We start from the raw sequence: 16505 nt of genomic DNA, 5'->3' as shown, positions 1-16505 counted from the left end.
ATGTTAATGAATGATAATGTAGGGTATTTATGAACTCATGAAATTTAGATATCCTTTTCTGGCTTTGCCGAAAAGGCCGCACATTATAAATTGTTGAATTCTCACTGGAAAACAGACACAGAAAGTGAAATAACCCTTTCTATACCAAGCTCAAATTCTCTTTTATATTTTACCGAAGGCAATCTCAGAGTTGACCACTTGCCCAATCAATGTGTGCTCAACCATGCATTCACACACTCATCCACTCATACAAAAATGACAAATGCCAAGTGCAGATAAATGCATATTACATGTGCACAATCACATATTATTTTGCAGCCAGTATGACTGCAAGGGCCCTTAAACTGAACCTTTACCAAACCCTTAAAATTACACATACTCCCACAAAGATGTAAGTAAACATTAGTAAGCTGGAATAAATTTCCCACGAGTGAACAAGCATAATGGTATGCCCCCTTAGGAAAGATTCAACTCAAAGGTAACTGCTATTCAGTTTGCATTCCAACTCATTTGACATTTGTGTTGTTTTCCTCTGGAGTCCATGTCTTTATTCTGAACACGTGTTTCAGTCAAGACTGATCTCTCATGCATCAAAAATAAGAAGCAGCATTACTAATTTAAGGAACGAACATCTCAGGAAGTCTGCATACATTTGAGACTCAAGTTACCTTGCTTCAGTTTATGTTTACTGGTATTAATTAGGGCTACAGAGGTCACATATCCACAACTTTGCTTTTGGATTCAAAATTGAATTTATCAGTAACTGTTTGCCTGCTGCAGCTGTGGCTGTGTTGTGTGAATAGGCCTGGGATTTAACTTTAACTTCAGAAAGTATGCCTAAACCCACAGGACTCAGTAAGAAACCGTGTGCTTCCAAAGCCACACACTGAACCTTTTAGGTTCAGTTCATTTGCAGTTCCAGGTAATGTCTCTCTTGTAGTCCACATCTGTGAACTCTCTTGTCAAAAAACCATTACTATATGTTGTTTTCCTGACAACTGGACAACAAACGTAAAAGGTAAACTACAAATCCAAACCATAAAGGCAATTGTCATAGGCATATGATACCTCTTAATCTAATTAACCTAAAAACACACTAACGGTAACAAAGTCAAATGTGAATCAAACATACATGATTTACAAGTTGTATTTGTGTTATCACTCAAATGTCCAATATTTTTCCAGGACAAACACAATTTAAGCTTCCAAGTTACAGACTGGTGTAAAAACCACTATTCACCACTAACAACCACTAAGCGCAATCAAACCAGAAGAGCACTAATAGTTGTCTAACCCACAAATGATTGTACATGATGTCAGATGGTCATAAACAGTATAGAGGACCTTTTTTGTAGTTTTTTTAATAGTTTGAGAAAGTACTGACTTATTAGTTTGTATGTACTGCAAAGTAAATAACTGTAGTAAAGTAAATGTGATGTTTCTTTATAAACAAAATTTCAGTTACTGTGTTAACATTAAAAAAGTGTTAAAATTTGTTTGTAACCTTTAAGTAGCGTGTAACATTTCTGTTTATTTTTGAATTAAGGTAATGCGAGTTCAGATGTTTTTCTACTTGCTGATGTTGAATATAGTAGCTGATGTTACAAGTGACTGCTAAAACTACAGTAATTGTTGACTGACATCTTTGTGGCAGTTTTCGGCATAAAAAAACTGTCAACCTGAAAAGCACATATTAACACAAAACACGTTTACCGCCATCTGTGTTTTTAAATTAAATTACTTAATTGGCTATTTAACAAATGTAATCTCACACACAGTAAAGACCACAACACATTTTAGTCGTATTAATGTGGATCTTGATATAGAACCAAGCACAGCATTAGTAAAACTATTAAGTACTGCTTGAAGTTGAAGCTGTAAAGGTAGCTTTTTTCTTGCAGGTAACACCTGACGCTTCAAAAGATTTCAATAGTAGGGAAATTTTCACTAAAGTCATTTCGACTTGGCACTAAAGAAAAACCACCGGTGTAAATAATCAAATCAGTGACAGCTGGATTCTGTGTAGCTTCTTTAGTTTCACTGTCACACTGTCATGGATTACTGCGACACCTGAATAAAAGGGCGCCAATGTTAATGTAATTAGTAACATCTCTGCTTTTCCTACTCTGACAGTGCAAAATGCAGTGAATAGGCTCTATTGTAATAATTCTGACACTTTAAGTTTAAATATTTTTATACTATCTGTCTTTTTTAGAGCTTGTGTAGCTTTCAGATTCTGTATCACCATATGCGCAATGAGCATTTTGGTGTTTCTGCTTGTTAGTAACAGTGAAATTATTTTTATCTGCAATCCAGCAACACAATCATACGTCAGGCAGATCTATATTAATGAGAAGTAGTGGAACCAGAAATCAGAATCACTAGAACTGACAGGCAGAGGCTCAGCCAAGACAGCAGACGAGACAAGTGGCTCTTAAGCCTATATATAAATTTGAGAGAGATTATCATAAAATTTTGAAAATTATTAAATATTTGAACAATTTTTACAAACTAGGTCAACCTAGCCTCACACCTGGAGGTGTTGTGCAGCAATGTTTTGATGCAGGTCCCAGTTTTGTTTGTATCTCCTGTTGTTCAAGCTTGCACAAGCCTGCTTTTTAAAAGGGAAAGAAACTTAATTCTCTTTGTTAGACCTCAGGGAAACAAAGGGGCTTTTGGTGAGTATGTATATCAAATCTAAATTAAACTTTTCATCTACAAGAAAAGTCTACAGCATACCTAATGGAAATTACCTTAAAATACAACACACTATATTAAGTAGTGAAAATGTGGATGGACCACCACATGGTGCTACACACATCGAATGCTGTTTCTGTACTGTATATTGGCAGCCCTGTGACTGACTGTGGGGGTATATCATTCCATAAACACAATGCATTGCATATGCATGACTCTAAACATGCAAACAGCAGCATTAACTTGTGTGATTTGGTGCGATTAGTTCTGTTTTACATACTATATCAGCTACAACTATTTCATATTTGATTGAATCTTATTATACTTTAACAACAAGCAGCTGTCAGTGAAACAGACTAAGGGTTTACTTGTGTTCTTGATTCTTCATTTCTGAAGCCAGGAGAATACACAATGTGATGCTGCAGAGAAACAGTGTCTCTTTGTGATCACAGGCAGCGTGTGTCAAACTGAATGGAGAATGTGTGTGCCGGTAATCTTCAAAAATGTTTCTCTATAAGTTATTTAGTCTCATATTCAGCTTTATGATGTGCAGACACATGGAACCATCATGCTAATGGGGTGGAATTATTCGACTTGGTTTAAAATTGATGGAGTAAAATCATTTCAGGTTTAATGAGTTGTTTAGAGGAGTATTTTTAAGTACAGTATGTGCAGGTGCTGAACATATAAATGTACAATATGTTCATTGTATAGGATTGTGCAGTATGCAGGTATCCATGTTTGTGAAGCTGTGTAAAGGCCTCATTATTTAGTTTGTACGGGCTCTAAATAAATTTCAGTGTGTCTATTTAATAAATTAAGTGATGCTCAGCTGAAAATGTGCCAATTTAATCAATGCAGGTATCTGAGTGTGTGTGTTTGTGTTTTCTCCATCTACAGCCAAGGTGCCCCATTTCTCTCGGCTAGGTGACGTGGAGGTGAATGCCGGGCAGAACGCCTCATTCCAGTGCGTTGCTACGGGCAAAGTTTCTGAGGCTGAGCCCTTTCTCCTGGAGGTGAGAATAAAAGTAGATTTGTGATTGTGCTTTTATTTGTTTTTGTTTTGGGTTTTTTTCATTATCTTTGGTCGAATAGCCAAGCTAACACCTCAGCACCTGGTTAATAGAAGAGGATTTGTGACTGTAGGAAGAAGAAGCATCACAAAAGGATAAAGAGAAAGCTGTTTTACGTGTTTGGCATTTAGCTGTATTATCCAAAACAGCTTACAGTAGTTAATTTTAAACGAATGTCTGCTGGCTGTACTCCTGGTAAAGTCTTCTTCATTCTGCTGTTTCAAGGAGTTTTTCATCCTGTGACTGAGTGTAAACCACATAAGAGAAAGTTCCACTCCGTAGATAACGTGTTCCATCAGTCATACAATCTGACATATGACCTGATTTTGTTGTTGACCATCCTTTGTGACTGCAGTGACACATTTCAATACAGGCCCTTTGCACTGGAGTGATTTTGGACATGACAAAGGGTGCCCATGATGCCAGGCACACTTTGACTGCATGCTTGGATAACCTGATTCAGTGAATGGGCACTTGGTATAACCAGATTTTTCAGAATTGTATGTCGCTACAACAATGGACACACGTTTGCACGTTCCATGTCACGCTCTGTGATTCGTGATCAGTTTGGTTCAACTCCAGGTGTTTTCTTTTTGGAGAAACTATGCAAATGTGCTTGTGGACATTGAGCAGCTGTCTGGCTGCTGTCTGGCAACTTCAATGTTCTGCATTTTGAAAAGGCATTAGGAGAGTGCAACACATGCTTGTAGGCTCAGTCGTAGTTTTTATACACTCCTTGATCATTTTTGTTGCTTCTGATGATGACAGAACAGCACAAGCTGAATGTGCATTAAATATTATGCTGTCATTTTAAAGTAAGCAGACTCAAAATTTTGCATCTAACTCTATCTTAAATTATAATCTAATGGATTGGAGAGCGGTGTTTGAATGCAGCTCTTATGTCATCTCATTGCAAACTTATCTTCTTCAGTGGTTAATGCTAAACCATCCTTATACTGGATTTTTGTCTTGCATAATAAAGTTTTGAAAGCTGTAGAGATTTAATAAATGTTGATGGTTTAAAGATAGGTTGCTTTATGGGTAATGTAGGACCGATTGTGGTGCAGTTGGAGCCATATAAAGGAAGGCAGGACATCTTGGAGCACTCTTTTTGAAACTTTGACCCCCACTAATGCAGCACCACACTAAGTGTCTGTTAATTACCAGATACTGACTTTCTGGATGACAGAGCTGGAGCCACTTTCTCCGCCTTTATGATATGTATAGGATTTGTTAAAGGAAAGCAAGTGGGAGCCATTACCAACTGTAATTTGATATTGTTAAATAATATAGTACGTTTGTGACTGTGAGTTTTTCTTTTAATAGTTGTGTTGTTGCTAGAAAAGGAGTCATTTGAAAGATTAAGTTTGTGCCTCAGCTTTAGCAGCTTTTTGATTGTGCTGGCATTTAGTTTACTAAAGCCCCTGAAGTCATTTTTTTCTCATGCACCAACTGAAAATACTTTCAATTTTCCTAGTTTGAATATGAGCTAATATTAGTCTTCAAAAATCCATTCCTGAATGCCTCCACTCCTCCTCTGGCCTTGAAGCCTGCACATCTAAGTGTTTTTGAAATGATGGCAGCAGGGAGAAGACGCTTTGCAAATGAGATCTTCATATATTTGGTGATCCATCCCTTGAGTTTCCGCCCGATTTTATTTCACACCCCCTCTCTTTTCTCTGAATTGAAGCCTTTGAAGATCATCGGCATGTGAAAGAGCCATTTTTATCAGTTTCAGAGTTTGCAAATTTGTTGACGGTGCTGCACTCACACCCACATAGATAGATGCAAACAAACAATACCGGGCTTGTCTTTTGTAATCTGACAGTAGGCTGCAGTGAACTTCTTAGGCGAAGTCAAAACTTACTCCTTCCTCTTTTTCTCATTAAGAAAAAAAAAACTGGGTAACAGCAGAAAATGGAGATATATCACAAACCATTAATGCCTTCTGTTCTCCCATTTGTTGTTCGGCGTCTGTTTGATCATCAGCACCAAGTCTGCTAATTGCTGCTTTCTCTTTGATCTCCCTGACTCTGTGGAGGTCGTCTCTAGACCAGTTTGGAGCTGCCGTCCTAAACTTTTCCATCTATTTATGTGGTGCAAAGCACATTGTTAGCATAATGTTTCTTAATCAATTAACATCAGAGTTTGTTCGCTGTCCTCTGGCCCAAATTGCCGACGGCTGCCTCAGATGCTATTTAGATCTTTAACATCTGTGTGTTTTGAGTCCACACCTGAATTAGTCGATACACCAACTTTTAATTATAATATGATGGAGGGCTCGCTGTCAATCGGGAACAGCCTGCAAACATTAAAGTAAGAAAACTTAAAAGTGACTTTAAAAAACAAAACGATGAAACAAAAAAACATCCTTGGATATTATATAAAAGAGAAGATAGATTATATCGATACCAAAGCTCAAGTTAAAATGAACTCTAATCTGTAGCTCTAGGCAGTAGTACCCAGCCACTGTACATTTAATTCCTTATTTTCTAACAGCAGTGCATTTTTTTTCTATCCTCATAAACCAATTGAAACATGTGGATGTCAAACCCACTTCCTTGTGAAAAGCGTGAACAGGCGACAGCTTACATAATAATCTGCTTATTTTCTGAGAGAGCTGCATATATTGTAGCTCACACCTGGAACAGCTCATTGCGAGTGCTGGCCTCTGATTTCCTTTTCCACTGGTTGAGGCAATTGCCAATGTGCCTGGAGCGCTGACACATTAGCATGGCGAGAGATGAGGAGATGTCACCTCAACTCCCTGTGCTGGAAATAACAACCCGGGAGCCCTGTGTCACCAGCCTTCATGAGCAAAATCACTATTGTTACCAGAGACATTCATCACGTATTTATTATCTTGCCCTCCCATGTAGCTAATTCTAACCCTTCTTTGTCTTCCTGTCTGCTGCTCAGCCTGCCGCCTATTTTTAATCACTTTGAATAGACTGTAGGTAAACATGCATGTTAGTGGGTTGGTGTGTTCACAGCTGATTTGTCCCTGTTATCTTTGTGTTGCTGTCAGCGGAGAAACAGCATGGTTCTGGATACACCTGTGCTGTCGCGGCTGAGCCACAAGCGGCTGATGGCGACTTTTCAGGTGGAAGCGCAGCGTGGGGAGCAGGACCTCTACCGCTGCATCACCCCGTCCTCCAGAGGTGCATCAGTCTCTAACTTTGGAGAACTCATTGTCAGAGGTGAGTCAGCTATAGGAATAATACATTTTGGGAAGTAGAATTATGAGACAGTGACAAAAAAGACTTTACTCATCTGATCTGGGTGAGTAGGGATCATGTTTAGCTACAGTATTTTGGTATTGTTACTTACCTCTACTGATCAAGTGCTTTTGGCCACAAACCCCTATTAACACTTTAAAACTGATTACCTGCCAATAAAGTCCACATTCTGATCTTTTTATTCACTCTTTCTAAATATTTTGGTATCCTACACATCAGGATAGAATCTGGACTTTTTATGAGTTGTTGATCCAGATACTGAAAGTGCAACTTTGGTAGAATGACAAAGGCAAAGAAGTTCTGTAAGGTCTATGAAGAAACCATTAGCAGAGCTTTAATATACTAATTATCACTAACATAAATGTATTATTAAGTGATCAGTATATCCACCTCAGATAAAGTAGCTACCCATAATTAGTTATCTAGGCTTATAAAAATAGGTCTTAAAAGTAGAGTGGAATGTTTTTGTTAATTAATCAATTGATTATTTTTTGGATTAATTAGTTAATCTATAGATTATTTTCCCATAAATAATATATTTAAAATATTTTATTTATTCATCTTCTCTTTAAACAATGGCCAGCAGTGGCTCAGCTGGTTGAGTCTCCACCCACCAACCATAGGGTCAGAGGTCTGCGCCCGGCTCTGCCCGTCCACATGTTAAAGTTTCTCTAGGCAAGACACCGAACCCAAAACCACCCGCTCCCCTCCCCAGCCACGCAGTGCTGGTCCCAAGCCATCAGTAAAAAGTGGGGAGGGTTGCATTAGGAAGGGCATCTGGCATAAAAATGTGCCAAATCAACATGTGGACCAATGATCCACTGTGGCAACACTGAACAAAAGACAAAAAAACAACCTTCTCTTTAAACAGTCAAATATGACAAATTATTACATAAACAACAAATAGGTCAGTCATAATCTGTTTTTTATATTCTAATATAAAGCATATCTATAATGTAATTAAAGCAAGGGCTTCTTCCATTCAAGTTAAAGGAATCTGGTGCAATTCATATGTAAAATAAATAAAACAATTTGCAGAGCTCACAGAGAACCATGGTGCTGTTTTTTTTCCCGTTTATTCATCATTGGTCTTTATGATCTCACTAGACACAGTCATCTCACTTTCAACTTTTGATGCATCGACCGATATTACGTAAATCGACATGTAATGGATTACAGCGAACGTGTTGCCCCTACTTAAAGTCATCTAAGCAAACTAATCAGGTGCAGTGACCGTCCACAGCTTCAGTCTTGTCTTCACGTGGAGGTTTCAAGGTTTGGTGACATCTTGCCTTTACAGATCTACTCACTGGATGGAAAAACATTTGTACATAAACAGTTCTACTGTTGATAATATTTTCTTTGTTCATTTTCATATTTCACTTTTTATATGATTCAGAAGCAGTCTCCATTGGCTGTGGGTTAGGCTTACCACTAACTACACCTCAAAATGTATGATAATGGTATTAATAATTGAAATCTCACTCTCAAAAAGAGATGCTAAATTATTTCTTTAAGTAAACTTACACACTTGTTTCCTGTCTCAATAAATCATGTCATAAACATCTACAGGCAGCTGTCAGTGTGTGTTATGCATCAATCAAAAACTCTCCCTTTTCCCACTACTACAGTTACACATTTCCTCACACTTAAAATCATGTGATGAAATAACTTGGTGTCTCCTGGGTCGATAAGGGTCATATTATCTATTAAGGCAGGTTTTTTTTATGTGTAGAAAGGACACAATTAGTTATGCAATTATTCATGCAAATAAGCTCTCATTCAGCATCATTAGAGTAAAAATGAAGAATTTGCACTACTCAAGACTCCCCTTCTTTCTCCCTCTCTTGGTCTTTGTCTCATGGTCCTGATGTGATTAAAAGATTTTTATGAGTCAGTGCTCTAGCAGAGCTGAAATAATGTTATTGAAACTATAAAACAAAAAAGAAAATCCATGACAGAAATCCTTGACTTCTCCTTTGCTCGCATGATTTGGTTTTTTCTGCTGAAAATGGAAATATTTGACTGGTTTCATTAGTTATTTCAAGGACGGATTTTCATTTATATTTCTCTGTTATTTCACAGTAATGTCACTCATGAGCAGTACCAAAAAACCTATTACAAGTATGTGTTTTGATGTGCTTATTTGTAGTGCCCCCAACACCGATTGCCCCACCCCAGCTCTTGCGGGCAGGCCCTACTTATCTGATCATCCAGCTCAACACTAACTCCATCGTGGGGGATGGTCCAGTCATTCGGCGGGAAATACAGTATCGAGCCAGCCAGTCCACATGGACGGAGACTCATGGTGTGGGCTCACTTACATATAAGGTTTGGCATCTGGAGCCAGACACAGAGTACCATATCAGTGTCCTGCTCACCCGGCCTGGGGAAGGCGGCACCGGTGCACCTGGACCCCCTCTGATCAGCAGGACAAAATGTGCAGGTGAGTCGTGGGAAGTATTGGATGACCTTTTAAATAGAAACTTTTGTTTTAAATAAAAACAAATGCTTTCGCCTCAAAGACTGGACTAGAAAAAATATATTCACAGCAAGTTCAGAAAATGGAAAGATATTTCCAGTTAGGTACTGTAGAGGGGTGCAGTAGTAGAGAATTTAAGCGGTAAATGACTATAAATCAGATCAATATAAAAGTAGGAGGGTTTTTTTGCGTAAAACTGCACAAATTGCAAAGAGAATGAAAGGAAACCGTTCATTTTCCCAGGAAGGAAACATGCTTCTGCGAGAGAACGGAATGCACTGTTAGCTTCAGTGATTTCATCACAAAAGGATTTTATAAATCTGTGGGTGTAATGAGTTTTGGTATTAGGACCCAGAAGCACAGAACACAAGAGGAAGGTTAAGAATGTTTATTGGTGACAAGAAGTGAATAGATGAATGGTGATCTGAAGGCTGGTGAGTCTGGTTTTGGGATTGCAGTAGTCTGAGCGGTCGAGGGGTGAAGACTGAGCTCTGAGAACAAGAGAGACAGGCGAGTACAATACATTTCTCCAGGGGCCAAGATACAGATAATCTAAAAGCGGCTTACTTGTAGGCGGAGACAGCAGGCAATGAAGAATACTGAGTGTAGTTGGAGGGACAGGTGAGTGAGTCGGGTGCCAGACAAAAGGGGCAACCAAGAGGGAGGTTAAACAACTGATGACCAGGCAAGTTGAGGGGAGAAGGATAATGGCGTACCTGGGATGAACGCCAAGTTGCAGGTGCATACTGCATAGTTCCTGTAGAGGAGCTCAGGATACAGGAAATGTTTCTTTTGTTGCAGGAGAGCAGGTAAGTTACCAGTTGTAAACATTCAGGTTATCACAAGTAAATGTCCACAATCCAAGGTCCAACACAGAATCCCAAGATCCAATGCTTTCCTATCACAAGATTCAAATACTTCTTAAATCCAAGATGCAATAGCAATAGTCAAACACTATAAGATCCAATTTAAAAAATCCAGAAATGGTAAATAGCAGGGGACTTACGACAGAGTAGATGGGGAAGGAATCCAGGTGGAGTCTTTAGGGATAGGTTACAGACAGGCAGGTAAAGTGAGGAGGCACAGGTCAAGTGATCACAGAGGCAACAGGCAACAGGCAACAGGCAGGTTAGCCACTTAGCAGGTTAGCAGGCTGGCAGGTTAGGAGCTTAGCAGACTGGTAATGGGGCAAAACTGGTTTAGCATGATCCAAATGACACGGGGAAATACAAAATATGAGTCTGAGACAGGTTAGGTCAGATTTGGCACTGTGTATGTGTAAGGTTTTTAATGAGTATTGCATAGGTGCTTTATATGACCTTACGGTTGTATTTTTGGAATAGGTGACAGCTGATAGAGGAGCAGTCTGATGGACTTTCATGAAAATCATATATTGTTATGTTTGTAATTTCCTAGAGAAAAAAAATGAACAGGCATACCCCATGTATGAGACTGGGAAACATGTAGGTTATCATGGTAACTGTAGAATTTACTTTGTGACAGTTGTACCAAAACATAAATTGGGTTTAAAATGCTTTGATGATACTGTATATCTTTGTCATGGGGCCTACTGGGCACATCCTTGCATTTGCACTACTGTGGAAGAAGTTTGTAGGAAACATTTACTGTGCTTTTTTGTTTCTCATAGGACACTTCATAAGGGCACCTTGGAGGCTACTCCCTCACCTTTACTCTAGAGAACATGAAAAGTCCACACAGAAAGGCCACACCCAGCCAGGGATTGTGTAGTAAACAAACGAGCAAAATTTAAGCAAAATTTCCATCCTAAATTGATCTATATTGATCAGCGGTTAAAAGATTAGGGAAATTCATACAACTCTACAATTTCTACACTTAATGTGTGTAACACAGGTAAACTACACTCTATATGATCCTAGAATTCCTCCAAAAGACATTTTCTAATACATTGATAACCTACACTCTGTACTGTCCCTGAATGCCTCCCAATGACAGCGGTCTTCTGGTACACAGAAGCCAAACTCACCCAATTTGACTTCTAATGTCACACAAATAATGACAAGGAGGGAGGAAATATCCATCCCCCCTACCATCTCAAATGCACAGAGAACTATTTAATTACCTTAACTTTAACTTGTGTGTGTGTGTGTGTGTTTGTGAACATGGATGGGGAACAGAGGCAGAGAACAGAGTGCTTTACATTGTTTGAATTGTGTTTTATTCCATAGCTATTTGGCTACAACCGTGTACCCATCAGTGTTTGAGATGGTCTTCGGGAGGCTACTCACCAATATCATCATGTGAATACTGTCTTTGGCACAGCTGGGCCCATTAAACAGTATGTAGTATAAAAGTAACAATGAATAATAGTCTTTCTTATTTAACAAAATAGTGGCCACCTCAGGATGACAACCTCAAAAACAAACAAAGCAAACAAAGGCGTGCCCTGGACCCAGTGGAACCTGGGCATTAGTGACGGGAAGGACTGATTTACAGACAAGAACCGCTTCTCTTTGTTGGAACAGATAGGCCATCTGTCATAGTAATAGTAGCATAGCATAGTTGGACAAGATACCGTTGAGAACACTGGCAACTAGGTTGTCCTTGGCCCCGCTATGATAAAAACCTCGGGGAACAAAAGCATCATCTCATCCAAAATGAAGTGCAGGCAAGTGTCAACCCAAGTGGCAACAATAGTCTTGAACAATGCGGGAGAGTTCACTGCAGTGCAAGGATACCTGGTCTGACACCTGGCTGGCAAAGCCCCTGACACATACAACCTGTTTACATATTCCTAACTTCCACATGGGTTAAGAATCAGACACCATCCATGGACATTCGAACATATCTTCAGTAGCCACCCAAAGGCCCCAAATGAAGATCTCTTATCCTTTAAGGTATGACTGGGTATTCCTCTGCAATCCTCAACAGTGAGAACCACCATCAATGCAACACTTTGCATGTTTGGAAAAAAAAGTAAAGATTATGTACATGCTGTTCAACAAAAAAAGAGGATAAAGAGTGGACCACACACCAATCACTGACCCCATAGCAACACTTGCATCACTCAAAGTGAGGCCTGGTGGGTCAATGGGTAGAGAACCAGTTGGGATGTCGCACCATCAGGTGAAGCCTTCCCCAGCCACCAAGGGCCTCCTTGGTTTTAGTCCCAAGCCCGGATAAACTGAGAGGGTTGTGGCAGGAAGGGCAAAAAAAAACAGCATAAAAACCCATGACAAATCAACTTACGGAACATGTTCTACTGTGTCGACCTCTGATAGGGACAAGCTGAAAGCCATTGATACAGATAAAAAAAACTGTACTTACAAAATTCTTGGGATTTCTAGATGAGACATAGATGGCAAATGCATGACAACAAAGAGCGTGAAAACTAAACAAACATTTAAACAGTTAATTAAAAGTTTCAAATCATTGTTTAATAATAATTGATTAATCTTTTCAGCACTAAATATTTTTGGACCAGCTGCATCCTTTTCAGTAAATCACAAATGAAATTTATTACTCGTAATTAAATGTTCGAGGATGTGTCTTAGCCCTAAATAGAAAGTGTAATTAGACTTGTGACAGAAGACGTGAAGCATGAGCATAAAATAACAAACAGAAGACCATCTGGTTACTCCTGCACTTTATAGATACAGCAAACATTGTTTTCAGAGTCTGTTGCTGCTCTGATCCTCTAAGATTCACTCGAGTTCTGAGCTGCAGCTGTGAGCTGCATCAAACTATTTTGACACATTACTTAACAACTTGTAGATTCCCTGCAGCCACCAAGAACAAAAGGCGTATTTGTTGTCTTTGCAGAATTGAAGGTGTTTGATTCTTACTATTCATCATGGTTTATCCCTAAAATAATTTATATTTGTAGGAGAATTTGAGAAATGCTTTCAACTACACGCATTTAAATGCAGGATGAGGTTTGTGGGAGTTCTGTGAAAAGCAATAGATAATGCGTGAAGATTCCTCACTGAAGCAGCACACTTGTGGGTCAATGACCCTGCATTTTAAGCAAACCTTCAGCAGTCCAGTTCTCACTTACTAACTAATATCATGCATGTATAGAACAGGATCTTCTCTGCATGTTTTATCTGTGTTGTAGCCACAGTGCTGCTCATCTGGGCGAAATAGGCACCCCGCTGTTCTGTCAAGTAGACGGCATGACGCCCCTGTCACCTGCCACGCTCTTTGATCCGCCCGTCAGTGTCCTCCACTCACCCACCTCCTGTCAACTCCCATTGCTCAGATCTGAAGCTTTATCCCCAGGGGAAAGCAGCAGACAGCAGAGGCCCCCGTGACACAAAACTCTGGATGAATTTGTCTTCCTAATGTGTCACAGAGAGCCATTTATTTTCAGAGGAAGATTCCCTTTTTTGCACAGTTTTTTCGAGTGTGACATTTCATACTTGCTGGTGCAGGGGATTTTGCTCCTATAGGGCTATTTTGAGGGTGGCCAGCCACACAGAGGTCTTATGCTATGTGATCATTATTATTTATTTTTCAAAATAGTAATACTTTTTGTGTGGCAACCAGGACGTGATCTCTGGATGAAAGTCACATATCTCAGCAATAAGGCTTCCTGTCATCTTCGGACCCACCCTGTGTAAAAAATGTATGTGATTGGAATGTGTTTTTTTGATGCCGTCATTTTTGTTTGTAGTAAAATAAGACGATCATGCTGGAATTTGATAGTATATGTTTTGCTCTTAGACCATTTATCCGATTGCCTCATTATTCTTAAAGTGAATTACTTGTCAGATGCTCTACAGATTTTTTCCAATGTAAGAATTTGGAGTTCCGCACCAGGAATAGAAAATCTCATAGGAGCCACTTTTGAGAACGGCTGTTTGGAATCGGGTATTCATTTTCAATCCTAGTTAAAATGCCTTAAAAACACACTATTTCAATAATATCTAGTTTTACTGTGTGGAATACTTGTGACAAGCAGCATTTGAGTGCAATTTTATATTTCACAATATGTTTGTTAGCAGGGTAATTGTTGACTCTAAATTGTCTGTAGGTGTGAATGTGAGTGTGAATGGTTGTTTGTCTGTGTGTGTCCTTCTGTGCTGGCCCTGAGACAGACTGCAGACCTGTCCAGGATGGACCCTGCCTCTTGCCCAATGACAGCTGGGATAGGCTTCAGCCCTCTTGTGCAGTTAAAGATAATGATTAGATGGATGTTTTTAGTGTTTGTTGATACAACCAGTGTTGGGAGTCATACATTTCTAACTGTTTTTTATTTTTATTACATATTCGAATCACAGTTTTGTTCTCATCTGAATTTTGTCTTGTTTCACATAAGTACTGTATGTTTACATCTTCAAATCATAAAGCATCATATGAATTTTAGGAGAAATACGACTTACCAAGAGCTGTTTATTGTCTGACTAGTACACTCTAAACATCTAATTTGGTCCCCGTCTAGTCCCCACTCGTCATTATACTGAATGAAATAAGAATCTAATCTCTGCTCAATTTCTTCATCATATTCCTCACAGAATGAGGAAAAAAGCGTTGTTGGTCATGTCCAGTGCACCTCTTACAATGTTAAAGAGCACTGCACCTCAGAGAAAAAACCACAGATAGGCTGCATTCTCTCTTTGTTGGGGGCTGATATTCTCTATAATCTTCATCTTCATTTTTTTCAGGTATCTGGCACCGCAGTTTATTTGTTCACACTGCAGTTTGAGAATTATATGTAATTAGGTTATAGAGTAAAGTCCATTAAAACATTATGCTGTTGTAGACGAGCAGGAAATCATTCATTGTTAATGGAGCCAGAGTATTCCATTCCCTTTAAGAGCACTTGAGAGTCACACATACTACGTTGTCAATACTTACACAGCCAACTCGCTCGGTTTTACATGTCTGTTGGTATGACCCCGTGAATAACCTGTGTAGAGGCATGAAACTGCAAACCTGTTCAAATGTAGTGTAAAAGCTCTTCACTTGATAAAGATTGCAGACCTAGTGCAGTAACCCAACAGGGCTTCATGACGCACCCACACTTATGGGAAATAGAAAAACTACCATACACACAACATACTGTTAAAAAAGGCCTGGATTTTTAGTTATTAGGAATTTTAGGGGGTTTTGAATTTGTTTTTTTAAGCTCTGGAATGCAACGTAGAAGCTCCAGTTTCATTTCAGCTCTCTATATTATCTGCACCATACTGCTAATTACCTTGTCTGCCAATGAGTAAAAAAGCCTACAATCATTGACATTAAAGTATTGTCATGATGTCATGAGGCAGCAAATCCAGGCATTTTAATCAAACTAACAACTATAAATCGAGATGTTTGCTGCTCGATGGACATCTGTCACAGTCCACCCAATGTGCCCTTCTAAACATTGACCTAAATTGTACATAAAAAAAACTAAATTAAAAACTGTAAACAAACAACAACAAATATATATGAAAAACATGGTCACGAGAAGTTTAAGGCTCATATTAAAAACAGAATCATAATCATACAGAGAAATTAATAATTAGGCCCTACTGTATATCAGAACTTGAAGAGAGTTTTATTACATAATAAAATGTAATTATCTACAGAAAGCCTTAGTGCTCCACTGGTGCTGTAAGACATTCCTGCTCACTTACTACTTTCCCTCAGTCGGTAAGATTGGAAAGGAAACAATGCCAGCAGTCATTAGTAGTGGCGTGTTCTTCACAATCAGCTAGTCCTGCAGATACAGTTGTATAACTACAGTTACATCATGGACAACTGACATGTCCATGATAAATGCATGCTAGGCTAGATTTAACTCCTCTAAATAGCAAGAAGTGTATCAGAACCCACTGAAAGTGCTTTTCTTTTTAAAGGCCTGTTTCTACTCCCACCACATTTTTAAACCATTATAGTGCAAATTCCAAGGTATCAGATTAAATTGCCATGAAGCTGCATAACAGCAACATTGTTTAATTATAGAGGTTGAAGTTTAATATATTGACACCTGCAGGACGTAAAAGTGTCAGCAGTCAAAGCTCTCGTCGTTTCAGTGGTAAGTAAGAG

At 39.0% G+C, this 16505-nt stretch overlaps 1 protein-coding gene across 4 annotated transcripts in view; it reads left to right on the top strand.

The window, feature by feature from the left end:
* ptprua (protein tyrosine phosphatase receptor type Ua) overlaps window positions 1–16505 on the top strand; it is a 194143-nt gene that overhangs the window by 113367 nt on the left and 64271 nt on the right. For all 4 annotated transcript variants that reach the window (XM_067508765.1, XM_067508749.1, XM_067508739.1 and 1 more), the window contains exons 5-7: window positions 3598–3713; window positions 6799–6970; window positions 9162–9455. In XM_067508765.1, coding sequence (XP_067364866.1) covers window positions 3598–3713; window positions 6799–6970; window positions 9162–9455 — 582 coding nt within the window. The remainder of the gene's footprint in view (window positions 1–3597; window positions 3714–6798; window positions 6971–9161; window positions 9456–16505) is intronic.

This window comes from Channa argus, chromosome 1 (assembly GCF_033026475.1).
Source record: "Channa argus isolate prfri chromosome 1, Channa argus male v1.0, whole genome shotgun sequence".
NCBI lineage: Eukaryota > Metazoa > Chordata > Actinopteri > Anabantiformes > Channidae > Channa > Channa argus.
This window is presented reverse-complemented; position numbering and strand designations above follow the sequence as displayed.